The following is a 24,728-nucleotide window of genomic DNA, read 5'->3' as shown; positions in this document are numbered from 1 at the left end:
AGTTTTAAAGAAAATCTTTGTTCTACTGTCAGTATATAATACCTGTCGTTAAACTTGATGATCATCAGAATCACCTAGAAAGGTTTTTCAAAATGTAGATTCCTGAGCTCCATCACAGCACTAAGCTTCTGGTGGGTCTAGAGCCCAGAAATCTGTATTTTGAAGAATTTCCCATAGTAACTCTGACAATCACCCAGGTCTGTAGTCAGCAGGCAGACATCACACACACACACACACACACACACACACACACACACACTCTCTCTCTCTCTCTCTCTCTCTCTCTCTCTCTCTCTCTCTCTTTTTCTCACCAGCTTCTGAAACACCAAGCTTATTCTAATGACAAATTCCTATTACATTTTTGTTTCTCATAATTTAAACTAAAACTGGGCATGGTCAGCCTTGATACAAACAAAACAATGCTAGTTTACCTGGAACATTTCATTGATTCCTTCTCCGGTTTGTGCTGAAGTTTCAAAGTACAAGAACCCTTTGCTTTCGGCCCAGAGACGCCCTTCGCTTTCATCTACACAGCGGTGCTTGGTACAGTCAATCTGAAATAGGAAGTTGGAGGACAGAGAGAAGACCCCAAACATGACCCACTAAAACAGGCCCAGTGAGGTCTTCATCAATTCTTTCTTGAAGCCAAAACCACTCCTAAAGGAACCCCCAGCACTAGTATATGCAATTATACGGACCACAAGGGACAAAAAAAATTGCTAATATTGAACACAGACTGATATTCTGTGGCAAAATGGCAAGTGCCTGTCCCACACTTCCCACTTTTTCCTTTGAGAAAACTCTTCCTACTCAGAGGGTCTACCTATCCTGCTCAGTCACCAATACCCTTCCCCAAGTATGGCACCAGAAGAAAATGGATAAATATCCTGGTACACCAGAGTCTGTGGTTTTATTCTTTGTATCTTAGGGACATAGGTTTTGAAAAGATGTTGATTCCTATATCATAGAATAAGGACTTCTTTTCATTTCTTCCCCCAAACTCAGAGCTGCACTCCTCCCATAATGAATTCAGAAGGTTGAGCAGACATTTCCAAAGCAGTTACCTTGTTGGCACACACCGCAAATACAATATTTTCCATGTTTCCATGAGGTCCAAGGTCTTGTTTCATCTCTGCCAGCCAATCATCAAGGGCATCAAAGGAGTCCTTCTGCCCAACATCATAGACCAGTATTACACCCTGTGTATCCTTGTAAAACTCATTACGAACCTTCACATAAAAGAACAGGTGCACAAATTGTAGGTTTTGTGATTTTATAAGAATATATCTCACAGTCATGAATGTAACAAAGTGTGTTCTTTGGTGTAGTCATAGTATTTGCTATTATACCTCAATATCTACTGGTCTTTAAGGGACTTTTTAGAAAATCAAAATAACATGATAAAAAAAATAGCCTAGTACAAGCCTAGTTTTCATCTTGTGATGAAAACAACAGCCTCCTGCCCCACCCTCCTCACCTTGAGTTCCATTCCCTGGAGGCAATCTTTTCGATTTTCTTTTATTTATTTAAAAAAATTTTTTATGTTTATTTTATTTTGAGGGTGGAGGGGCAGAGAGAGACAGAGATACAGAATCTGAAGCAGGCTCCAGGCTCTGAGCTGTCAGCACAGAGTCCGACATGGGGCTCAATCTCACAAACCACGAGATCATGACCTGAGCCAAAGCTGGATGCTTAACCGACTGAGCCACCCAGGCACCCCAAGGCAAATTTTTTTAATGTTTATTTATTTTTGAGAGACAGAGAGAGAGACAAAGCATGAGCACGGGAGGGGCAGAGAGAGAGGGAGACACAGAATCCGAAGCAGGCTCCAGGCTCCAAGTTGTCAGCACAGAGCTGGACACGGGGCTCGAACCCACAGACTGAGAGTTCATGACCTGAGCCGAAGTCGGACGTTTAACTGACTGAGCCACCCAGGCACCCTGAGGCAATCAATCTTTAATTCTTGTTAGTAGACCTTAAAATAACACAAATTCCATAGAGTGAAGCTCTTCTTAGGAAGAACCAGAAAGTGAGTGAACAATGAAGAACTTAAGGCAAAAATGACATAAGCATCAGCAATAGGCACAGACCTCTATATATCACATCCCAAAGCTGGCTCCCCCAGAACATCAGGCAGAGCTTCCCCATGACTCTTGGGTCTGCACACCAACTTTAGAACTCTGAACTCAGAGCCTCAGTGTGATGTAATGGGAAAGAGCACAGGCGCTGGAGTCAGATCTGGGTTCACACTTACGTACTAGTTGTGTGATCTTGGGCAAGTCACGTAACCTCACTTAACCAGTCAGTTTCCTCATCTGTAAAATGGGGACAATACCACTTCACAGGGTTATTATGAGGATTAAATGAGATACTGAAGGCAAATCACCTAAATGGTGCCTGGAAAACAGTGTATATAAGCACCTTCCTCCTTCCTTCCTCACATTCATTCTGATTGTCCTTTGATATTTTTTATTAGAAACGGTGTCTCACTTCTGGGGCATGTACGTAACTCTAGGAAGAGGCAGCACGAAGTACAGGACACACTGACGTGGCAGAGGCAATGACAGGTGGGGTGGGTGAGGAACGACACTGACAGATTGGGGGTTTCAGCCAAAATTCCAGTAAGAACCTTGACAGAGGCCACGCATTACCCACCTTCTCAAGGAATTCCAGTATAGACGCACTCACGCTGGATATGCGGTAAGAAATGAAGACATCTTACACGCATCAGGCATGAAGTTTAGGTTTCTGAGTACAGATAGACACCTGAACCAAGACTGCCTATGCCTACTAATTTGCAGAAACAGAAGAAGCTATCCTCTACAATTAAGACCAACAAAACCATAAAGAATGTAAAGTAATGAACGGCAAGAGTCTTCTCCCCAGTCCTCATGGTCCTCAGCCTGCCCGCAGTAGTGAAAACGGGCCTCTCCCTTCTTCCCTGAAACTCATGTTGCCTTGGCTCCCATACGCCACCTTCTCCAGGTTCTTAACTGGTCTTTTACCAACTCCTCCTCTCTCCATTGCTCCCGCTCCAGCCTGCCACCATCCTTCCCCAAATCCTGTCCCGGGCCCTCAGACTTTCTTCTTCCATCCTTCCTCCCAATTCAGCAACACCAGCCACCTGCACAGTTTCAACTGTGAGATCCTGCAAGGGGAGCCTTTTCATCTGTTCTCGCAGACCTGCATTTCCAATTAGCTCTAGACTCTTCCAGCTGAATGTTCTGCCAGACTCTCAAATTCAATGTGTACAACAGAAAAGCCTCCATCTTACTCCTTCCCAATCTCTTCCTTCCCTTGAACTCCTAGTCATACTAGAGGCACACCATTCTCTGAGTCACGTGGATTGAAAGCCTAGCGTTAACCTTTGCTGCTTTCCTCTGCCTTTTTGCACATCAGGGACAAACAATCCTGTAGAAGCTTCCTCTGCCATATTTCCCGCACCTGTCACTCCCTTTCCATTTCCACTTGCCAACATTACACTATCTCTTGGCTACCAGGCCAAGAGTTTTCTAAGTAATCTCCCCAGCAACATTATACATACTGTGTATTTATCTTTTGAAAGCCCTGGTTCAAAAATTCTTTAGTGTTTCCCTACTGCCAACCTCCTAAAGTTCAAATTCTTTTAATTGACGTTAAAAGTTTCTGATCAGACCTCCACCAACTTTCCAGTCTTACCCTCCTCCTACCTGCTGCACTTCAAACTGGATAATCTCTCTTTCCCCAAACCTAATTCCACCTGGAAACAGACACCTCTTTACCTTCAATCTTTCAAGTTTAGCTATAACACCGTATCTTTCATGTAGTTTCTCTCTGCCCCGAGCCTCACCATCTAACCTCCTACCCCTGCCAAACAGAATCTAACTTCTTCATCCCTGAAACACCACAGGCTCTGTGCTTCTAGTAGCGCTTGCTATCACTTCCTGTCTAGTTTTATAGTTGGTAGCATATACAGCTGCCTTCCCCACTAGACTGTAAGAATGTGAAGGCATGCATCCTGATACGTCCATCTTTGTGTCGCCAACAGGGCCTAGCAGGTGAAAGTATCTGAGACATTTTAAATCAAGAATAGCTGAATGTCAGGGGGCGCCTCGGAGGCTCAGTCGGTTGAGTGTCCAACTTCAGCTCGGGTCATGATCTCCTGGTGGGTCTAGAGTGATCTCGCAGTTCGTGAGTTCAAGCCCCACGTCGGGCTCTGCGCTGACAGCTCAGAGCCTAGAGCCTGCTTCAGATTCTGTGTCTCCCTCTCTCTGCCCCTTCCCCGCTCATGCTCTGTCTCTCAAAAATGAATAAACATTAAAAAAAATAAAAAAGAATAGCTGAATGTCAGGAATGAAAGTAGAGGCCAAAGGGGAAAGGAACGAATTCCAAGATGCAAATGATGTTATCCAGAGGCAGATTTGTGTGTAAACAGAGACTTAGGCAAGCCCCACGGATTTCTCTTTCAACTGACTCAAGTTCAAGTCTGGGCTCAGCAGCTAGTTACCTCTGTAATCTTGAGTAAGTGGTTTTATGACCTCAAGCTTTCGTTTCCTCATCTGTAAAAACGAAAAGGTCAAAGTCGATGCCTCAATGGTCCCCTACAGTTCTATTATTCTCATCTCCCAAAACAGCTTTCTAATATTAGTCCTGGAAGTCTTGCTGCATCCAAAGTTTAATTAAATAGGATGCTAAGGGAATCGGGATTATTTCTTAAAGCAAAGATGGCAAACTTTCCAGCTTATAGGTCAGAGAAAGCTGCTAGTTTAATATCACTCGGGCCTCAAGAGGTTTCTATAGACCATGTAACTCCTACCAACAAGCCCCAGAATATAGTTGTGTACATCAGTGGAAGCAGGACTGCTGGTAAGATACAGGCCCGCCATTCCCTCACAATCCTCTCTGACATTTCCTCGGAGAGTGCTGTCTCACACTCTAAGCGACTGTCCTTTCTCAGCAGACCCTTTGGGTAAACCTGTCTGGAGGACAGATGACAACAGAAGCTTCAATGGAGGACAGGCCTCAAGGACTGGGGGAAGTCAGGGATCATGAGAATGGCTACGGGTGCTTCAAAACCAGGTGTGTGCTGAGCAAAAGTATACTTTGGGCAGCTTGGGACTTAGGAAGAAGATGGCTTCGGTCTTGTCAAAAAGGAGGGTTTGAGCTGCAGCCAGCCAACTATTTGACAAAAAAGGAGAAATCAAAGCTATTCAGAGAAAAGGTACTTCAGAAGTGGTGATTTCAAGGAGCTTCTATTAATTCTGCTTCTATCTTTTTAAGCTGCTGAAAAAAAGCTATTATAATTTCAGGTTGCATTGACGGAAGTCTGGTGTCTAATGGTAGGAAGTAAAGGAACACTCAGTGTTTTTCATTAGACAATCTGGAATGTTATGTTCGGTCCCCAGCTCCCTATCAACTAACTAGAAATTACCCACAAAGGATGCTGATAGGCCCAGCTGGGGCAGGACTAGAAAATATTTTACCTGAAAAAGACCAGATTAACAAATATTAGAAAGTTCTCTTGTAGAAGCACAGACTCAGTATGTTGCTCCAAAAACAAGGCCAGAATTAATACTGAACGTCAAAGGAAGGCAGCCTTCATAAGGGAGCCGTTAATCTAGAGTTTTTAACTCTATAAAGGATGAATTTGTGAAGCAGTGTGACCCCATCATTAGAGACACTCATTCTCCAAACTATTCAGTCTGTACCACTCAAAACTATCCCGTGTACCATCCCTGGATTCCCACCAATCTACGTAACCCTTACTTATCCATCAATGCTCAATATAAACATTGTTTCCTTCAACAAGACTTCCTGTCCTCCCAGATAAGCTAGGGCTGGATATTAAATGCTCCTAAGCAATCTGTCATTTGTTCAACATGTTGTGTTCTGACATATTTATGTTCCATGTGGACAGGGGCTATGTATTACCTGTAGCCAACACAGAAACTGGCATATTGGTATGAGGTGAATGAATTATGGCCATTGATCAGGAATGCTACAGAAAGAAATCCTACAATGGGCAGAAAGAAGCTGGACCACATTAATTCTCAGACATTTTCTAACTCTCCATTTTTATGACTTTGAAGAAATCTAAGATTTATTCTAGCATTTCCAGTAATTAGAATCTGTGTCAAGTTTGTGGTAATCTAGAACTTCTGTTCTTTTTTCACTGACAGTACTCTATACTTGTAAAGTATAACCCTCCACATTTAAAAAGATTTCATTTTAGGGGCACCTGGGTGGCTCAGTCGGTTGAGCATCTGATTCTTGGTTTTGGCTCAGGTCATGATCTCATAGTTCATGGGTTCGAGCCCCGTGTTGGGCTCTCTACTGTCAGCATGGAGCCTGCTTTGTTTGGATCTTCTGCCCCCCTCTCTCTCTGGCCCTCTCCTGCTTGCTCTCTCTCTCTCTCTCTCTCTCTCTCAAAACTAAATAAACATTAAAAAAATAATTCATTTTACCTATATATTTGGGTATATTCACAAGACGGAAGATTTTACAGGCATTACATTATTATTTTTTTTCCAGGAAGATAGAGTAGATATACTTTTCCCTATTCTTCCTGCTAAGTACAGGTAAAAAACCCCGAGTGGTATATATAAAACCTATATAAGAAGATATTGGAAGGTAGAGAGAAGAAAGCAGATAAGCTAGGGACCTCGAGGCCCAATGAATGACACAGTGGTAAGTTTCCTGGATTTTCTTTTGCCTCATATATCTAAGATATGTAACTGAAGAAGTACAACTTAGAAATGTCAATGGGTACAGACAAATAAAAGCCCAACAAAAGCCTGTTCTCTGTAGCCAAAGGGGCAGATTTCTCATCAGAATCCATGGAGGCCAAAGGAAAGAAGTACACTATTTTTCAAGTGCTGAAAAAAAAAAAAGAAATATCAACCCAGAACCCTATAACAAGAAAAAATATTCTTCAGGCACAAATGGGAAATTGAGACAATCTCAATCAAAGAAAACTAGGAGAGAATCTGTTGTCAGTAGACTCATGCTAAGAGAATGGCTAAAGGAAGTTCTTTAAATAGAAAGGAAATGATGAAGAAGGAGTATGGAATACAGCAAAGGGTGAAATATCAGAGTAAACAAAAATATGAGTGAATATAACAGGCTTTCTTTCCTTCTTTCTTGAGTTTTCTAAATTATGTGTGACAGTTAAGCAAAGATTAAACACTGTCTCATGCAGTTCTAAAGGTATATTGAGAAAATTTTAAGACAATCATAAATGGGGGAAGATAAAGAGATGCAAAGGGAGGAAAAGTTTCTACAATTCCACTCAAACTGTTAAAATGATGATATCAGAAGACTGTGATAATTTAAATAGTGTTATAACTAGACCACCCACTAATGCGGCCATTCAGAGATTTATTCAAAAACACTATGGAGGAGTTTGAGAAGATGGCGGTGTAGAAGGACACTGGGCACACCTCGTCCTGCCGATCACTTAGATTCCACCCACACCTGCCTAAATAACCCAGAAAACCGCCAGAAGACTAGCAAAACAGACTCTCCGGAGCCAAGCGTAGACAAGAGGCCCATGGAAGAGGGTAGGAAGGGCGGAGAGGCGGTGCGCACTACACGGACTGGCGGGAGGGAGCCAGGGCGGTGGAGGGGCAGCCCACCCGGCAGGGCAGAGCCCCCGAGTCTGGCTTGCAAAAGCAGAGGGGCCGGACTGCCTGAGTTCTGACAGCCAGCGGGACTTAACATCTGGAATGTTACAAGTCAACAGCTCTGCTCGGAGAGCGGGAGGGCGAGAGGACACCAGGAGGGAGAGGTGTTGAGCCCTGGAAGACAGAGCTCAGCTCAGCGGGGAACAAAGGCGCTGACCAGCACCATCTCCCTCTCCCATCCCCCAGCCGAAACCCCAAAGGGAACAGTTCCCGTCACCAAACTTGCTTGCACTGTGCAAACACCCAACACTGTGCTTCTGTGGATCCATCCCTCCGACAGGTGAGCCTCCCGCCTGGTGCTGCAGGGCCTCTCCCACAGGGGACCACCAATGGCAAAGCGATCTGAGCCTGCCCCTCCTGCCCCTGTGCACCTTGCGGATCCACCCCGGCTAATACGCCAGATCCCATCAAAGCAGCACCACAAGCCTGGCAGTGTGCAAGTAGCCCAGACAGGGGCCACACCATTCCACAGTGAATCCTGCCCCTGGGAGAGGGGAAGACAAGGTACACACCAGTCTGACTGTGGCCCCAGTGGTGGGTTGGGGACAGACATCAGGTCTGACCGCGGCCCCACCCACCAATACAAGTTACTCCAGACAGCACAGGGGAAGTGCCCTGCGGTTCCACGTCACCCCAGGGACTATCCAAAATGACAAAACGTAAGAATTCTCCTCAAAAGAAACTCCAGGAAGTAGAGACAGCTAACGAATTGATCAAAAACGATTTAAGCAATATAACGGAACATGAATTTAGAATGATAGTCATAAAATTAATTGCTGGGCTTGAAAAAAGTATAGAGGACAGCAGAGAATCTATGGCTACAGAGATCAGGGGACTAAGAAATAGTCACGAGGAGCTAAAAAAAAGCTGTAAATGAAGTGCAAAATAAAATGGAGGTGACCACAGCTCGGATTGAAGAGGCAGAGGAGAGAATAGGTGAATTAGAAGATAAAATTATGGAAAAAGAGGAAGCTGAGAAAAAGAGAGATAAAAAAATCCAGGAGTATGAGGGGAGAATTAGAGAACTAAGTGATGCAATCAAACGCAACAATATCCGTATAATAGGAATCATAGCTGAGAACTTCCCTGATCTGGGGAAGGAAAAGGCATTGAAATCCAAGAGGCACAGAGAACTCCCTTCAGATGTAACTTGAATCGATCTTCTGCATGACATACCATAGTGAAACTGGCACAATACAAGGATAAAGAGAAAATTCTGAAAGCAGCTAGGGATAAACATGCTCTAACATATAAAGGGAGACTGATAAGACTAGTGACAGACCTATCTACTGAAACTTGGCAGGCCAGAAAGGAATGGCAGCAAATCTTCAATGCGATGAACAGAAAAATATGCAGCCGAGAATCCTTTATCCAGCAAGTCTGTCATTCAGAATAGAAGGAGAGATAAAGGTCTTCCCAAACAAACAAAAACTGAAGGAATTCATCACCACTAAACCAGCCCTACAAGAGATCCTAAGGGGGATTCTGTGAGTGAAATGTTGCAAGGACCACAAAGTACCAGAGACATCACTACAAGCATGAAACCTACAGACATCACAATGACTCTAAACCCATATCTTTCTATAACACTGAATGTAAATGGACTAAATGCGCCAACCAAAAGACATAGGGTATCAGAATGGATAAAAAAAACAAGACCCATCTATTTGCTGTCTACAAGAGACTCATTTTAGACCTGAGGACACTTTCAGATTGAAAGTGAGGGGATGGAGAACTATCTATCATGCTACTGGAAGTCAAAAGAAAGCTGGAGTAGCCATACTTACATCAGACAAAGTAGACTTTAAATTAAAGGCTGTAACAAGAGATGAAGAAGGGCATTATATAATAATTACAGGGTCTATCCATCAGGAAGAGCTAACAATTATAAATGTCTATGCGCCGAACACGGGAGCCCCCAAATATATAAAGCAATTAATCACAAACATAAGCAACCTCATTGATAAGAATGTGGTAATTGCAGGGGACTTTAATACTTCACTTACAGTAATGGACAGATCATCTAGACACAGGATCAATAAATTAACAAGGGCCCTGAATGATACATTGGAACAGATGGACTTGACAGATATATTTAGAACTCTGCATCGCAAAGCAACAGGATACACTTTCTTCTCTAGTAACATGGAACATTCTCCAAGATCGATCACATACTGGGTCACAAAATAGCCCTTCATAAGTATAAAAGAATTGAGATCATACCATGCACACTTTCAGACCACAATGCTATGAAGCTTGAAATCAACCACAGGAAAAAGTCTGGAAAACCTCCAAAAGCATGGAGGTTAAAGAACACCCTGTTAAAGAATGAATGGGTCAACCAGGCAATCAGAGAAGAAATTTAAAAATATATGGAAACAAATGAAAATGAAAACACAATAATCCAAACACTTTGGCATGCAGTGAAGGCAGTCCTGAGAGGAAAATACATTGCAATCCAGGCCTATCTCAAGAAATAAGAAAAATCCCAAATACAAAATCTAACAGCACACCTAACAGAAAAAGAAGCAGAACAGCAAAGATACCCCAAACCCAGCAGAAAAAGAGAAATAATAAAGATCAGAGCAGAAATAAACAATATAGAATCTAAAAAAACTGTAGAGCAGATCAATGAAACCAAGAGTTGGTTTTTTGAAAAAATAAACAAAATTGATAAACCTCTAGCCAGGCTTCTCAAAAAGAACAGGGAGATGACCCAAATAGATAAAATCATGAATGAAAATGGAATTATTACAACCAATCCCTCAGCAATACGAGCAATTATCAGGGAATACTATGAAAAATTATTTGCCAACAAACTGGACAACCTGGAAGAAATGGACAAATTCCTAAGCACCCACACACTTCCAAAACTCAAACAGGAAGAAATAGAAAACTTGAAAAGGCCCAAAACCAGTGAAGAAATTGAATCAGTTATCAAAAATCTCCCAACAAATAAGAGTCCAGGACCAGATGGCTTCCCAGGGGAATTCTACCAGACATTTAAAGCAGAGATAATACCTTTCCTTCTCAAGCTGTTCCAAAAAATAGAAAGGGAAGGAAAACTTCCAGACTCATTCTATGAAGCCAGCATTACTTTGATTCCTAAAGCAGAGACCCAGCAAAAAAAGAGAACTATAGGCCAATATCCTTGATGAATATGGATGCAAAAATTCTCAACAAGATACTCGCAAATCAAATTCAACAGCATATAAAAAGAATTATTCACCATGATCAAGTGGGATTCATTCCTGGGATGCAGGCCTGGTTCAACATTCGCAAATCAATCAATGTGATACGTCACATCAATAAAAGAAAAGATAAGAACCATAGGATCCTGTCAATTGATGCAGAAAAAAGCATTTGACAAAACTCAGCATCCTTTCTTAATAAAGACCCTCGAGAAGGTCAGGATAGAGGGAACATACTTAAACATCATAAAAGCCATTTATGAAAAGCCCACAGCTAATATCATCCTCAATGGGGGAAAAACTGAGAGCTTTCCCCCTGAGATCAGGAACACGACAGGGATGTCCACTCTCACCACTGATGTTTAACATAGTGTTGGAAGTGCTAGCATCAGCAATCAGACAACAAAAGGAAATCAAAGGCATCCAAATTGGCAAAGATGAAGTCAAGCTTTCGCTTTTTGCAGATGACATGATATTATACATGGAAAACCTGATAGACTCCACCAAAAGTCTGCTAGAACTGATACATGAATTTAGCAAAGTCTCAAGATATAAAATCAATGTACAGACATCAGTTGCATTCTTATACACTAATAATGAAGCAACAGAAAGACAAATAAAGAAACTGATCCCATTCACAATTGCACCAAGAAGCATAAAATACCTAGGAATAAATCTAACCAAAGATGTAAAAGATCTGTATGCTGAAAACTATAGAAAGCTTATGAAGGAAATTGAAGACCTATGGGACCTCATGAAGATAAAAAGCTTCTGCACAGCAAAGGAAACAATCAACAAAAAGGCAACCAACAGAATGGGAAAAGATATTTGCAAATGACATATCAGACAAAAGGCTAGTATCCAAAATCTATAAAGAGCTCACCAAATAATCCAGTGAAGAAATGGGCAGAAAACACGAATAGACACTTCTCTAAAGAAGACATCCGGATGGCCAACAGGCACATGAAAAGATGCTCAATGTCGCTCCTCATCAGGGAAATACAAATCAAAACCACACTCAGATACCACCTCACGCCAGTCAGAGTGGCCAAAATGAACAAATCAGGAGACTATAGATGCTGGCGAGGATGTGGAGAAACGGGAACCCTCATGCACTGTTGGTGGGAATGCAAACTGGTGCAGCCGCTCTGGAAAAGTGTGGAGGTTCCTCAAAAAATTAAAAATAGACCTACCCTAGGACCCAGCAATAGCACTGCTAGGAATTTACCCAAGGGATACAGGAGTACTGATGCATAGGGGCACTTGTACCGCAATGTTTATAGCAGCACTCTCAACAATAGCCAAATTATGGAAAGAGCCGAAATGTCCATCAACTGATGAATGGATAAAGAAATTGTGGTTTATATACACAATGGAATACTACATGGCAATGAGAAAGAATGAAATATAGCCTTTTGTAGCAACGTGGATGGAACTGGAGAATGTTATGCTAAGTGAAATAAGTCATACAGAGAAAGATGGATACCATATGTTTTCACTCTTATGTGGATCCTGAGAAACTTAACAGAAGACCATGGGGGAGGGGAAGGGGAAAAAAAAAAGGTTAGAGAGGGAGGGAGCCAAAGCATAAGAGACTCTTAAAAACTGAGAACTGAGGGTTGATGGGGGGTGGGAGGAGGGGAGGGTGGGTGATGAGTATTGAGGAGGCCACCTGTTGGGATGAGCATTGGGTGTTGTATGGAAACTAATTTGACAATAAATTTCATATTAAATAAATAAATAAATAAATAATAAAATAAAATCCAATTTAATTACTTTCAGGAAAAAAAAAAAACCACTATGGACAAATCAAATGGAATTCAAAAAGTGTTCGACTAACCCATAGATGGCAGGGAACAGAAAACAGAGAACTGGAAAACAGAACAAACAGAAAATGAAAAATAAATGGCAGACTTGTGCCCCAATATATTCATAATTACATTAAACATAAGTGGTCTAAAGATTTCAATTAAAGGACAGAAATTGGCATAATAGATTGAAAAACATGACCCATGTCTACAAGACAGTTACTTCAAATACAATGATATAAGCAGACTGAAAGTAAAAAGATAGAAAAGGATATATCATGCAAACATTAAAGGAAAGCAAAAACTGGCTATATTAATATCAGATAAAGTAGACATCAGAGCAAAAATGATTACAAAGACAGAGGGGGGCATTATATAAAAATAAAACTATATAATGAAGACATAGCAATCATAAATATGTATGCACCAAATAACAGAGTTGCAACACATATAAAGCAAATACGATAGAAGTGAAACAGACAAGTCCACAGTTATAGTTGGAGACTTTAATACCCCTCTCTCAGCAATCGATAGAACAACCAAACAAAAGATCAGCAAGAATATAAAAGAATTCAACAATACCACTGACCAACAAGACCTAATAAATATTTATAGAGCACTCCATCCAACAATAGCAGAATACACATCTTTTCAAGTGCCCATGGAAGACCAAGATAGACCATACCCTGGGTCATGAAAAAAACCTCAACAAATTTAAAAGAAATCAAAATCATACAGTGTGTTCTCTGATCACAATGGACTCAAACCAGAAATTAATAACAGGAAGATAACCAAAAAATCTCTGACACTTGGAAACTAAACAACGCACTTCTAAATAACCCATAGTTCAAACAGAAAGTCTCAAGAGAAATTTAAAAAACACATTGAATGAATAAGATGAAATATTAATGAAATTGAAAATACAACATATCAAAATGTGTGGGACACAGCTAAGCAGTGCTGAGAGGGGAACTGATAGCACCAAACACACACATCAAAAACCCAGAAAGTCTCAAATCAATAATCTAAGCTCCCACATAAAAAACCCAGAATAAGAGCAAAAGAAACACAAAGCAAGTAGAAGGAAGGAAATAATAAATAGCAGAAGTGAAATGGCCCAAACTAGAAAAGAACAGAGAGCCTCTTCAGGGAAAATCAATAACCCAAGGAAGGAAAAACAAAAGAGAATGGCCATGAGATTCACTTTGAGACTACTCAGGACAAGAAGACAAAGTAAAGCAGGTGGGACTCTCTCCAGGGAGGTAACACATAAGGCTGCAGAGTGAACTGGAAAGCTCACTCCAGTACTGTGCTATGAAAGAAGTCGCATTGCTGAATTCCTAAGTCCAAGTATGAATATAATTATCCTGTCACATTCTGGGCTAAGGTACAAAGTTAAAAGCAACAGTCCTTTGAAAGTTAAAACGTGTTTGAAACATTAGCAATGAACTTTCCTACCACAGTTTGAGGGAATGGAACAAAAGACCAATAGGTTTCTATGAAGTTTAGGCTCAGAAAGGAAGCCACGAACACCAGCTAAATTCACCTAATTTTATACGTGATTTGAATATTGGTCGTTTCAGGTAACTCAGGATCTTTCCCTGAATCCACTGACAATACTGGATGTTGGTTTTCTCAAAAAGGCTTTCTTACCTCATAGAAGAAGGGATGGCCAGCCATATCAAAGATGTTCACTTTGATTTCTCGGTCTCTGACTTGTACCCTGAAATGTTCAAATGGAAACAATTCCAAAGAAGGTTATGGTTTCTGCGTTCTCATTAATATCATTTATGTCATTTATACATTTCAAAAAGGTATGTGTATGAAATGTAAGAGGCTTTCTTAGTGCCTTTTCTTGATTTCAGATAATCTTTACAACAGAAGCCAGCAACTTGGCAGATCATCTTGCCTCCTTATTTTAAAAACACTGAACCCACTCTTATGTGGATCCTGAGAAACTTAACAGAAACCCATGGGGGAGGGGAAGGAAAAAACAAAAAACAAAAAAGAGGTTAGAGTGGGAGAGAGCCAAAGCATAAGAGAGACTCTTAAAAACTAAGAACAAACTGAGGGCTGATGGGGGGTGGGAGGGAGGGGAGGGTGGGTGATGGGTGTTGAGGAGGGCACCTTTTGGGATGAGCACTGGGTGTTGTATGGAAACCAATTTGACAATAAATTTCATATTAAAAAAATAATAATAAATAAAAAAATAAAAATAAAGACACTGAACCCACCTGTAATAAACACCCTCATTTACTTTCAGCTTATCTCAAGATATTTCAGGCCATACCCTTTTACTAACAAATGGTGGCTTTTACTGTGAGACTAAGAAAACTGATTTGGGACAAGTAGGAGTAAGAGGAAGGAAAACAAAATATTTTCTTTCACTTGGCAAGACATCTTAATTACTACCAGCTATGCTTGCTTACCATGCAGAACAATAATTAAGGTGTATTTTATTAACGCCTGTGTGATCTTCTTGTGACCTTCATTGAGCAAGAGCTATAGTCAACTTGTTTTTCAAAAATTTTAAGGGTGCCCGTGTGGCTCAGTTGTTAAGCATCTGACTTTGTCTCAGGCCATGATCTCATGGTTCGTGAGTTTGAGCCCCACATCGAGTGAGCTAGAGCCCTGCTTCCCCGTTCTCTCTCTCTCTGCCCCTCGTTGGATTCTCTCTCCCTCTCTTTCTGCCCCTCACTCACTTGCACCCTCTCTCTTTAAAAAAAATTAAAATAGAGAAAAGAACAAAAGGGGAAAGAACAACCATTCATATTAGAATTAAATGCTGCCAACATCATAGCATATTTGCCTCTTGTCCTTTTTATTTTTTTCAAGAAAAACCATTGTTGGAAAATAAATTAATGAAATATTGTAAGTATTTCAAACACTACAGAAATACAAAGATGAAAGTTCGAAATTTATCCCAAATCCTATCACCCAGCAAAAGCCTTTATCAACATAGATGAGTGCCAAGGCAGCCTTCTTCTATACACAGACGTGACTGAGAAGCACAAGTGTTTTTATCAAAATGGGATTACACTATTTTAAAATAAAAAGTATAAAATTTACTTGTATTGAATTCAAAAAAAGTTTTTAATGTTTCTTTATTACTTTGTATTGAACGTAACAAAAGGAAAAAGAAACTGAGGTGAAGTAGAATTATTGAACTTTAAATATGTTTTCTTCATCACAAGAAGTATTTCCTAAAAGACCCCTCTAAGTTAAGAATAGGGATTATTAACAGTAAGTTAACAGGTTAGAATCATGTTTTTCAGTGACATGTTTCAGTTTAGACAGCACTGACATGACTCCCTCCAACAGAATATAAGGACATCAGTACTTCCTCTCATCGGCCCTACACTACCTCTGGGTTTGTTTATTATTATTATTCTCTTGTCCACGTTTATTACACCCACCTTCTGTTCTGAAACCATAATGCTTACAGGTGTTTTATATTATTTGTAGACTTACATCGAGCTAATCATTAATCATTTTATTCCTGAACTCTCTACCATATTTCATCAATAACCAAGATGCACATCTGTTTTCATTTTAACATCTGTGAAATCAGGACCCACCTTATAAAAGAGAATGTGAGAACAGCAAAACAACACAAAACAACAGAGTCTGAGAGCCTTTAGAGAAGACCTGGTGTAACAATGCATATTAGAAAATTTGGCCTTAAAGAGATAGCAGCTGAGAACGGATAAAGTCAGGAATGCACAAATGTATTCACACTGAAACTCAAAGAAGTTATTTTAATTCAGATGCCAGACAGAGGAAATTAACCTGAAGAAAAATGGTAATTCGCTACCTCAAGGTCTTGCTTTCCTAGGTTGTGGCCTGCAGACCACCTGCATCATTATTCTGAGAGGCCGTTAAAAATGCAGATTCCTGTGCCCACCTCCCACCCAGCAAACCAGAATCTTGGTGGGTCCTAAGAATCTGCATTTTCACAAACTTTACAAGTAATTCTTGAATATGCTGGAATTTGAGCTTCACCATGTAGATAACAGGAGGGACGGAATGGGTACCTGTTATTTTGACTACCCACGAGTATAGCCCTTTCCTCTCCCAGTTGTGGTTCAGATGAGTTCTGCTACGTTCTTAGTGATCCCACTCTGTTGGCCACAGCCAAATGAGCTGGGGAAAGGCACCTGTCCCCACCTGAGCAATCAAAACTTTCCCTAGGATTTTTAAATTTGTGTATTAGCTTTGGTCCCTCTCTGGAGGTAAAATTTACAATGTGAGTCTGAGATCTGCTGGCAGCCATGCAGAGGAAGCTAAAAGCTGGAGAGAGACGTAGTAAATTATATAGCTATATTCTGTCCCTGGTTCCAGCCATCTCTAAGGCACAGCATCCTCATAACTGGATTATGTGGATTAATATTCTTTATTATTATTGTTGTTGTTATTATCATTATTTTTTCCTTGACTTGGTTTGAGTTAGGTTTCTGTCAGTTATGTCCTCCTGATACACCATGGGACAAGCAGCTTTCCAAAAAAAATTTCAGCCAGAGATAGAATAGTCTGTTGAATAAACCACTACAGTTCTATGGTGTAATATGGTGATTCTCATTTCTTAGATGAATAAATTAGCTACTTACATGAATTCAAAACAACACTGCCTTAAATAGGATATCCTGGCATATCACTGATGAAATCCTATGCCCTGAAGTATAGACAAACCTCACCGCTTTAGTCCACCTCCTTAAAAGCTGCCCTCACAGTCTAATCTTACAAACTTCCTCTTTAGATATATCTATCTCACCTAGTAGAGTTTTTGAGTATCTACTACATACAAGCACTGTGCCAGGCACCTGGAAATGACTTATTCTAATAGCTCCTTCTTCATGGGGCTTATAATCTAGCAGGAGACATGAAACATATATAAATAATAATGACATGTGGCAATTTAAAATAAGTACCATAAATAGCATACAGAAGTTTATTATTTCTGTCATTTGCAACTAAAGAGTCCTAACTGATAAAGAAGGTATTCCAAGGCCTTATGGGAACAGGAGCATTTTACACGTCAAAGAGTCTGATGGAGGGATGAGGGGAAAGGATATTACAGGTGGACAGAATGAATGAATAACTGCACTGAGCTAGGGAAATACAAGGGCAGCGGTGCAGTGTGGATGGAGGGTAAAGTGTGTAAAGGAAGGGAATAAGAGAGGAGGGGGCAGGTTAGGGCAGAATGGTGAGCACCTGAAATTTCACCTTCAGGGAGTGTGCAGTCTACCTTAATTCCACGCTTTGGTGGTATTATTTCCTGCTAATGTAAGCCTATCTCCTCAGGCTCAACCCACCCTTGATTCATCTCGAGATAAATCCCCACTTACTCCTAATTTTCCTTCTCCCAGATCATTTTTGCTAGATACCAATAGGTTATAAAGATCATAAACCAATAAAGGAAATCCTCTGATAGAAAATATTCGACATACTATTTAGACTTTGTGGAAAGAATACCTCAAAATGCTCTATAAACATACCTGCTAATAGGACATGTTTATATAGAAACATGTTTCCTAAAAAGATACATCTGCTAGGTAGGCTTTTTGTTGACTTCCTCATTGTTGTAGACCCTATACCTATCCCTTGCAAAGGCAAGGCCTGGCAAAAAGAACATGCTCAGTGATGAACAATTGATATGATCACTGCATATCCGTAAATGTCTCTTATTCCCATCTTTCCTTCTTCAGAATCTCTATTTCAAGATACATCATTTTAGAAAAATTCTCAAATCTATGTAATTTACAAGCCCAAAGAAACAATGCACTTACTTTGTGACTCCATAGTCAATTCCAATTGTTGCAAGATATTTAGACACAAATCTTTTCTCACAGTAACGTTTTATGATACAGCTCTAAAAAACATAAAAATGCATTCTTTTAGTACATACACTCTGGAAACATACAAAATAAGCACAGTTCTTCATTATGGTTTCTTCATTCACCACAATGGGAAAGAAAGCATTTTCAAACAACTGAAACAAATGCTAAAAGTGAGAATTTTAAAGAAAAATTAAATATTCATCCCTTAAAACCAAATATGTTTTCAGTTTAGTTCTCAGTCCTTGGGCTCTTCTGTTTAGAAGACTTACTCTTATGCTTTCAATGCCACCAAAATGTCTATGTTTAGCCTTGACCTTCTCAAAAGCAGATCAACATCTTCAAATACTATGGCTAGTTTGTACTGAGGTGTCCTGCTGTTCCCTCAAACTCAACATGTCCAAAAATGAGCTAATCTTATACATAAAAACAGTTCATCCTGCTGACATCCTGGTTCTGTCAATAACACCACCATTTTCCCAACCACGGAGGATCAGAATCTTAAAGCCATGTTTGATTCTGAGCCTTTCTAAATCTTTTAAATGTTTCTTGCCTCTTTCCCCTCATTCCAATTCCCATCGACACCACTTTGGTTTAGATCCTCATCATCTACTCCTAGGCAATTGTAGGAAATTTTGTGTTGGTCTTTCTGCCTTCCTTCCCTCCCAACCTCAGTCAATACTACACAGCACTGACATTACTTCCTTAACTCAAAACTCTTCAGTGGCTTCTCACTGCCAAGTTTGAAATCCAAATTCCTTTATCCTTTATTCAAGGTTCCCCATAATCTGGCCCTAATCTGTGTTCCTTGTCTAAACCTTTCTAATATATGCTTTCCATGTCTGCAAAACTCCCAGAGATCTGACTTCCTGACTTTCATCATTACTTTTTCCCTCTACTTGTAATGAGCTTTCTCCCTTCTTTACAAATCTTACTTATCTTTTAAGGCCCAGCCTTACTGGAGCACCAGATTGTAAGAGACCTTGCCTGCCTCTGAACTCTTCTTGCACTTCACATACATGCTAATATATACACACGTATTTTACACACACACACACACACACACACACACACACACACACACCCCATCAGGCATACATTGCTTTGTATTGTCAATTATCATTTCACATGTGTATACTCCTCTTATCTCTTCAGCTAGAAAGTAAACTACTTGAGGACACACATCAGTATTTTACTTCTTTCTTTTGCTCAGTGCCAATGGAATTTTCTCGGTGCCAGTAATAACAACCCTTAGCACTCGTGAAACTTCTAATTTACTTGGGAGTGCTAGTAATGAAGTTTATTCTGTTCAAATCCTTCCCTGATGAACGTTAACCTAAATTAAACAGGATGGTCAATTTAAAAAGCAGTTAATAAGCTTATTGTGAACTGAAAGAAAAACTTCTTTGGAGTTGCTAACGGACTACACTTTTAAAAGCATTTTACAGCTTGAGGGACGCCTGGGTGGCTCAGTCGGTTGAGTGGCCGACTTCGGCTCAGGTCATGACCTCACGGTCTGTGAGTTCGAACCCCGCGTCGGGCTCTGTGCTGACAGCTTGGAGCCTGCTTCGGATTCTGTGTCTCCCTCTCTCTGCCCCTCCCCCGCTCATGCCCTGTCTCTGTCAAAAATAAATAAAAATTAAAAAAAAATAAAAGCATTTTACAGCTTGAAAGCATTTCACAAATGTTTTCTCTCACAATAGCCTATGAAAATGAATATGGCCTTTTTCTAAATGATTCATGAGATTAAGGAGCCTGGCAGTTGTTTAACTCCAGTACACTGTTTAAACACTAGTTCTAAGAGGTTAACGAGACACACATTTAAGTAATTGTATTAATAACCACTCCCTATAACACAAAGAGACAGGGTCCTTAAGATCATATAAACCAAGTAACATAGAATTTTTTGTTTTCACTATTTTTCTTAAATATATTTTTAGGCACTTTTGCAGAACAACTATCTGAGAAGAAATACTCAAAACATGAAAAAGAGGAATGGGGCGGGGCAGTACAAAGAGGAGGGAATCCGCCTTAACAGATATTAAAATATAGTCTGAAACCAATCAAGACAGTATGATATTGGCATAATAGACAAATAGACAAATAGGTCAGTAGAATAGAACAGAGAGCCCAGAAATAGATCCCATTAAAAGAAGAAATTGAAAAGGTGACAGGGGTGATATTTCAAATCAAGGGGAGGTATGCCTGAGCAGTTCAGTTGGTAGAACATCCAACTCTCGATTTCGGCTCAGGTCACAGTCCCAGTGTCCTAGGATCAAGCCCCACATCCAGCCCCATGCTGAGTGTGGAGCCTGGTTGGGATTCTCTCTCTCTCCTTCTGCCCCTCTCCCCTACTTGTGTGTGCGGTCTCTCTCTCTGTCTCTCTCTCTCTCAAATAAAAAAATAAAGTCAAGGGAAAAAGAATGATTTATTTAGTAAAATGCCACTTGCACAAGTTGGGCCCTTAACTTCTCTAAATACAAAAATAAATTCAGATGAACTTCTGATTTCAATATTTAAACATAAAACAAAAATTTCAGAAAAAATGTGCAACATATGTGCAACCTTAAGGAAACATTTTCAACCGAGAAAGGAAACACAAGAACCACAAAAGAAAGGACAGGCATACTTGAATATATAGAAATAGTAATAATAATAGCAATTATACGGAGAAATATATATAAAAATATTAAAAGGCAAATAACATACCCAGGCAAATAGTCATTATGCATATGACCAGCAAAAAGTTATTATCTCTGATATCCCTGAACCAGAAAAATTGATAAGATACACCATCCAATAGAAAAATGGGTAGGGAGTATAAATTGGGCACTATCCAGAAGAGCAAATCCAAATATCCAGTAAGTATATGAAAAGGTGCTCACCTTCATCTGTAGTCCATGAAATGCAAATTAAAGTAATACTTCTCACTAACCAGACTGGGAGTCATTAAAAGAATGACAGTACCTGTGTTGGCAGGACTACGGGAAATAGGGCAACTGCATACTGCTGGTACAATTTCTTGAAGAGCAATTGGCAATAGCTACTAAATAGCTACTCAGCATTCTACCCCTGGGAATCTGTCTATAGAAATTAGAGGACCAGTATTTAAGTGTGTGTGTTGTCAGCACAGAGTCCAACTCGGGGCTCAATCTCACAAACCGTGAGATCATGACCTGAGCCAAAATCAAGAGTTGGATACTTAACCGACTGAGCCACCCTTATGTTTTGAAGGAAAAAAAAAAAAAAACAAACCCTATTGTTATTTTAACTAGAACTGAATTGTAGGTTATTTTAAAGAACTGACATCTCTAAAATGTCGAGTGATCCTAATTAAGGGGAAAGTATATCTTTCCATTTGCCTGAGCAATTTTATGTCCCTTTGTAGAGTTTGACATTTTTCTTCATATAGGTCTTACCTGTTTGTTCTTAAGTTTAAACCTAGGCACTTTATTTTGGCTGTTATTGTAAATTAAAATAGTTTTTCAATTTAACATTAAAACATATAATTTGATGGGGCACCTGAGTGGCTCAGTCGGTTGAGCGTCAGACTTCGGCTCAGATCATGATCTCGTGGTCTGTGAATTCGAGCCCCACATCGGGCTCTATGCTGACAGCTCAGAGCCTGGAGCCTGTTTCAGATTCTGTGTCTCCCTCTCTCTCTGCCTGCTTGTTTGCTCACTCTTTCTCTCTCTCTCTCTCTCTCTCAAAAATAAAACATTAAAGTTTTTTTTTAAATTTTTTAATGTTTTATTTATTTTTGACAGAGAGAGAGAGACAGAGCATGAGCGGGGGAGGGACAGAGAGAGAGGGAGACACAGAATTCGAAGCAGGCTCCAGGCTCTGAGCTGTCAGCACAGAGCCCCATGCGGGGCTCGAACTCACAGACCGTGAGATCATGACCTGAGCTGAAGTCAGACGCTCAACTGACTGAGCCACCCAGGCGCCCCAAAAAAGATTTTAAAAAACATATAATTTGATATAGGAAAGCTATTAATTTCTGTATATTAATTTTGCCTTATTGAATTTTCTTATTCTTTCTAAAAGCTTTTCAAGTTAATTTTCTTTGGGTTTCCAGATAAATAATCATATCATTAGCAAATAACAATAATTTTGCCTTCTCCTTTCCAGTTATTTTATACTTTATTTCTTTCTCTTGTCTAATCACATTGGCCAATAAATCTAGGGCAATGTTAAATAAATGTGATACTCGTCATTTTGGGCTATTTTTAATGTTGGACCATTCAGCATAGGAAACTTACAGAAATGATGCATGCTTACTTAGCCAGATTATTATTAAGCCTTTTAGAGGCTGTATTCTTTTCTTTTTAATGCCTGGCACATAGTTGATGTTCAACAAATGTTGACTTTTCAGTGACTGCTATGTTAATACTTACGTACATATATGCAAATACATAAATAGTACAGGATAATGCTAAATGGAAAGAAAAGGCACTAATAAACATTTACTGAACATCAACTATGTGTAGGGCACTGGTCTAAACACTTCCATTAACGGCTCTTTTGGGATACAGATCCTACTGGAGTTGATTTTGACAGCATACAATGATACAGAACTGCAGTAGACTGTGAGGACCCAAGTTCCAATCTGGTCTCTGCCATTGATTTGATGACCTTGGGAGGTTCTTAACCAACAGCTTCCACTTACCCAGAAGGGGAGAGGAGACAATTTAGGTGAAGAGGAGGCAGTTTAAAATTCACTTGGGGGACGGCCTCGGGTCTCTTTCTCATCCTCCTTCCGCCCCCCTCCACACACACACTAGGGGAGAGCTTTATACCCAGTACATCCAGAAGAAAGGCAGTAGAACTACGGCTTTAGAGAAAATGAATATAATGAAACTACCAGAAATAAAAACAAAACCAACACACAAAACAAAATAATGCAGGCTCCTTGACATCCACGGCACTTCCCCCGTGAAAAATGTATCAGCTACGCTCTTGCAATGTAGATTCTGGGCTCCGTATCTGCAGAGCAACATTTTACAAGCTCCAATCCTCACATGCACCCCAGTAAGTTCCCTTAGGCTCCCAAGCACTGCTGGGGTAACTAAACTTTTATTCTCTTAAGGACCTCTTAAGTCCTGGACAGGTCACCTAGAACGAAGATAGGCAGACGATCTTAGATAAGGACCTAGGCCCCTTTAATCTTTTTGGGATATATTCAAGGGTTAGCGGCCATATGAGACACCTTCTTATGGAGAGTGACGTCGGTGGGGGGGGGGGGGCAAGCGAAAGGTCAAAAAGGTCACGAGAGTTTTCCTCACCCAGGCGCATCCCCTAGGAGGAGACCTAGGCCTGCTCAGGGGCGGGGAGGAGGCTGGGCCCCGGGCTGTTGAGTGGCCGCCCTCCCAGCCAATCGGCAGGTCGTCCCGCCGCGCTGAGGTCCCGCCCCTCCCAGCGCGGTACTCACTTTTCCCACCTCAGCGTTGCCCATGGAGATGACTTTGATGCGCAGGGACTTGCCGGGCTCCTTCCGCTTCGGCATGTTAGCCTCCATTGCCCTCGCTCTCTCGGGGCCACCCGCCTCGGTATCTCCTTGTTCACCAGGCTGGCCCGTCCCTCAGGCCTCCTCGTCCAATGGCGGAACCGCTGCTATCGTCACCGCCCCAGCTCCGCGGCTCGCCATCCCCGCCGCTGCCTAGCAGCGGGCGCGGGCGGTTGGGAGCTCTGGGAACCGGGGGTGGGAGAAGAGAGTCTCGCGATGCTAGAAAGGGGCGGTGTGACGTCATCACCGGGCTCTAGAGGCGAGGTTTTGATTACCTGTTCCCAGGAGTCGCGCCCCCACGCGGCGCTGAGTCCCTCGGCCGGAAGTCAGGCTGGGTTTACCCTGAGAGCGCGGTTGGTTTTCAGGGGCGCCAGGACAGCGGCACCTGTTAACGTTTGCAGCCGAGTGGTAGAAATGTATTGGCAGTTTGGGGCAGATCCTCGGGCTTGGAGTATTGAGAATGGTGGGTCCAGGCCCAGTCCCGCTAAAAATTCGAAGTAGACCATAGGGGTGTTATTTTCTGAATTCTTCCGTCCCGTATAAGCCCGTCTACACTACTCGTCCCCCACCCCATACTATGTTTCTCTTGCTCGGGCTCGTAGAGAGACAAGTCAGGAGCCGGGAGAAGTCGGGAAGTTGGGGCTCAGGTTTTGGAAGAGGGGCGTTAGGCAAAATCTGAAACCCGTTGCTATCGTAAAAAAAAAAAAAAAAAAAAAAAAGGTCCATTT

General features: G+C 41.0%; 1 protein-coding gene across 3 annotated transcripts in view; it reads right to left on the bottom strand.

Moving 5' to 3' along the window:
• Positions 1 to 24,207, bottom strand: part of DNAJC27 (DnaJ heat shock protein family (Hsp40) member C27) — a 38,022-nt gene extending 13,815 nt beyond the window's left edge. The window contains exons 1-5 of one of the 3 annotated variants that reach the window (XM_053201155.1): positions 23,926 to 24,207; positions 18,447 to 18,529; positions 14,314 to 14,383; positions 1,065 to 1,229; positions 432 to 554 (exon numbers count right to left, since the gene is read on the bottom strand). In XM_053201155.1, the coding sequence (XP_053057130.1) occupies positions 432 to 554; positions 1,065 to 1,229; positions 14,314 to 14,383; positions 18,447 to 18,529; positions 23,926 to 24,012 (528 nt within the window). In that variant the 5' untranslated portion in view covers positions 24,013 to 24,207. The remainder of the gene's footprint in view (positions 1 to 431; positions 555 to 1,064; positions 1,230 to 14,313; positions 14,384 to 18,446; positions 18,530 to 23,925) is intronic. The other 2 variants (XM_015064111.3, XM_015064110.3) reach the window with 2 other exon arrangements.
• Between the last annotated feature and the right edge of the window lie 521 nt (positions 24,208 to 24,728).

This window comes from Acinonyx jubatus, chromosome A3 (assembly GCF_027475565.1).
Source record: "Acinonyx jubatus isolate Ajub_Pintada_27869175 chromosome A3, VMU_Ajub_asm_v1.0, whole genome shotgun sequence".
NCBI lineage: Eukaryota > Metazoa > Chordata > Mammalia > Carnivora > Felidae > Acinonyx > Acinonyx jubatus.
Note: the sequence above shows the minus strand (reverse complement) of the source record. Positions and strands in the feature narration are given on the sequence as shown.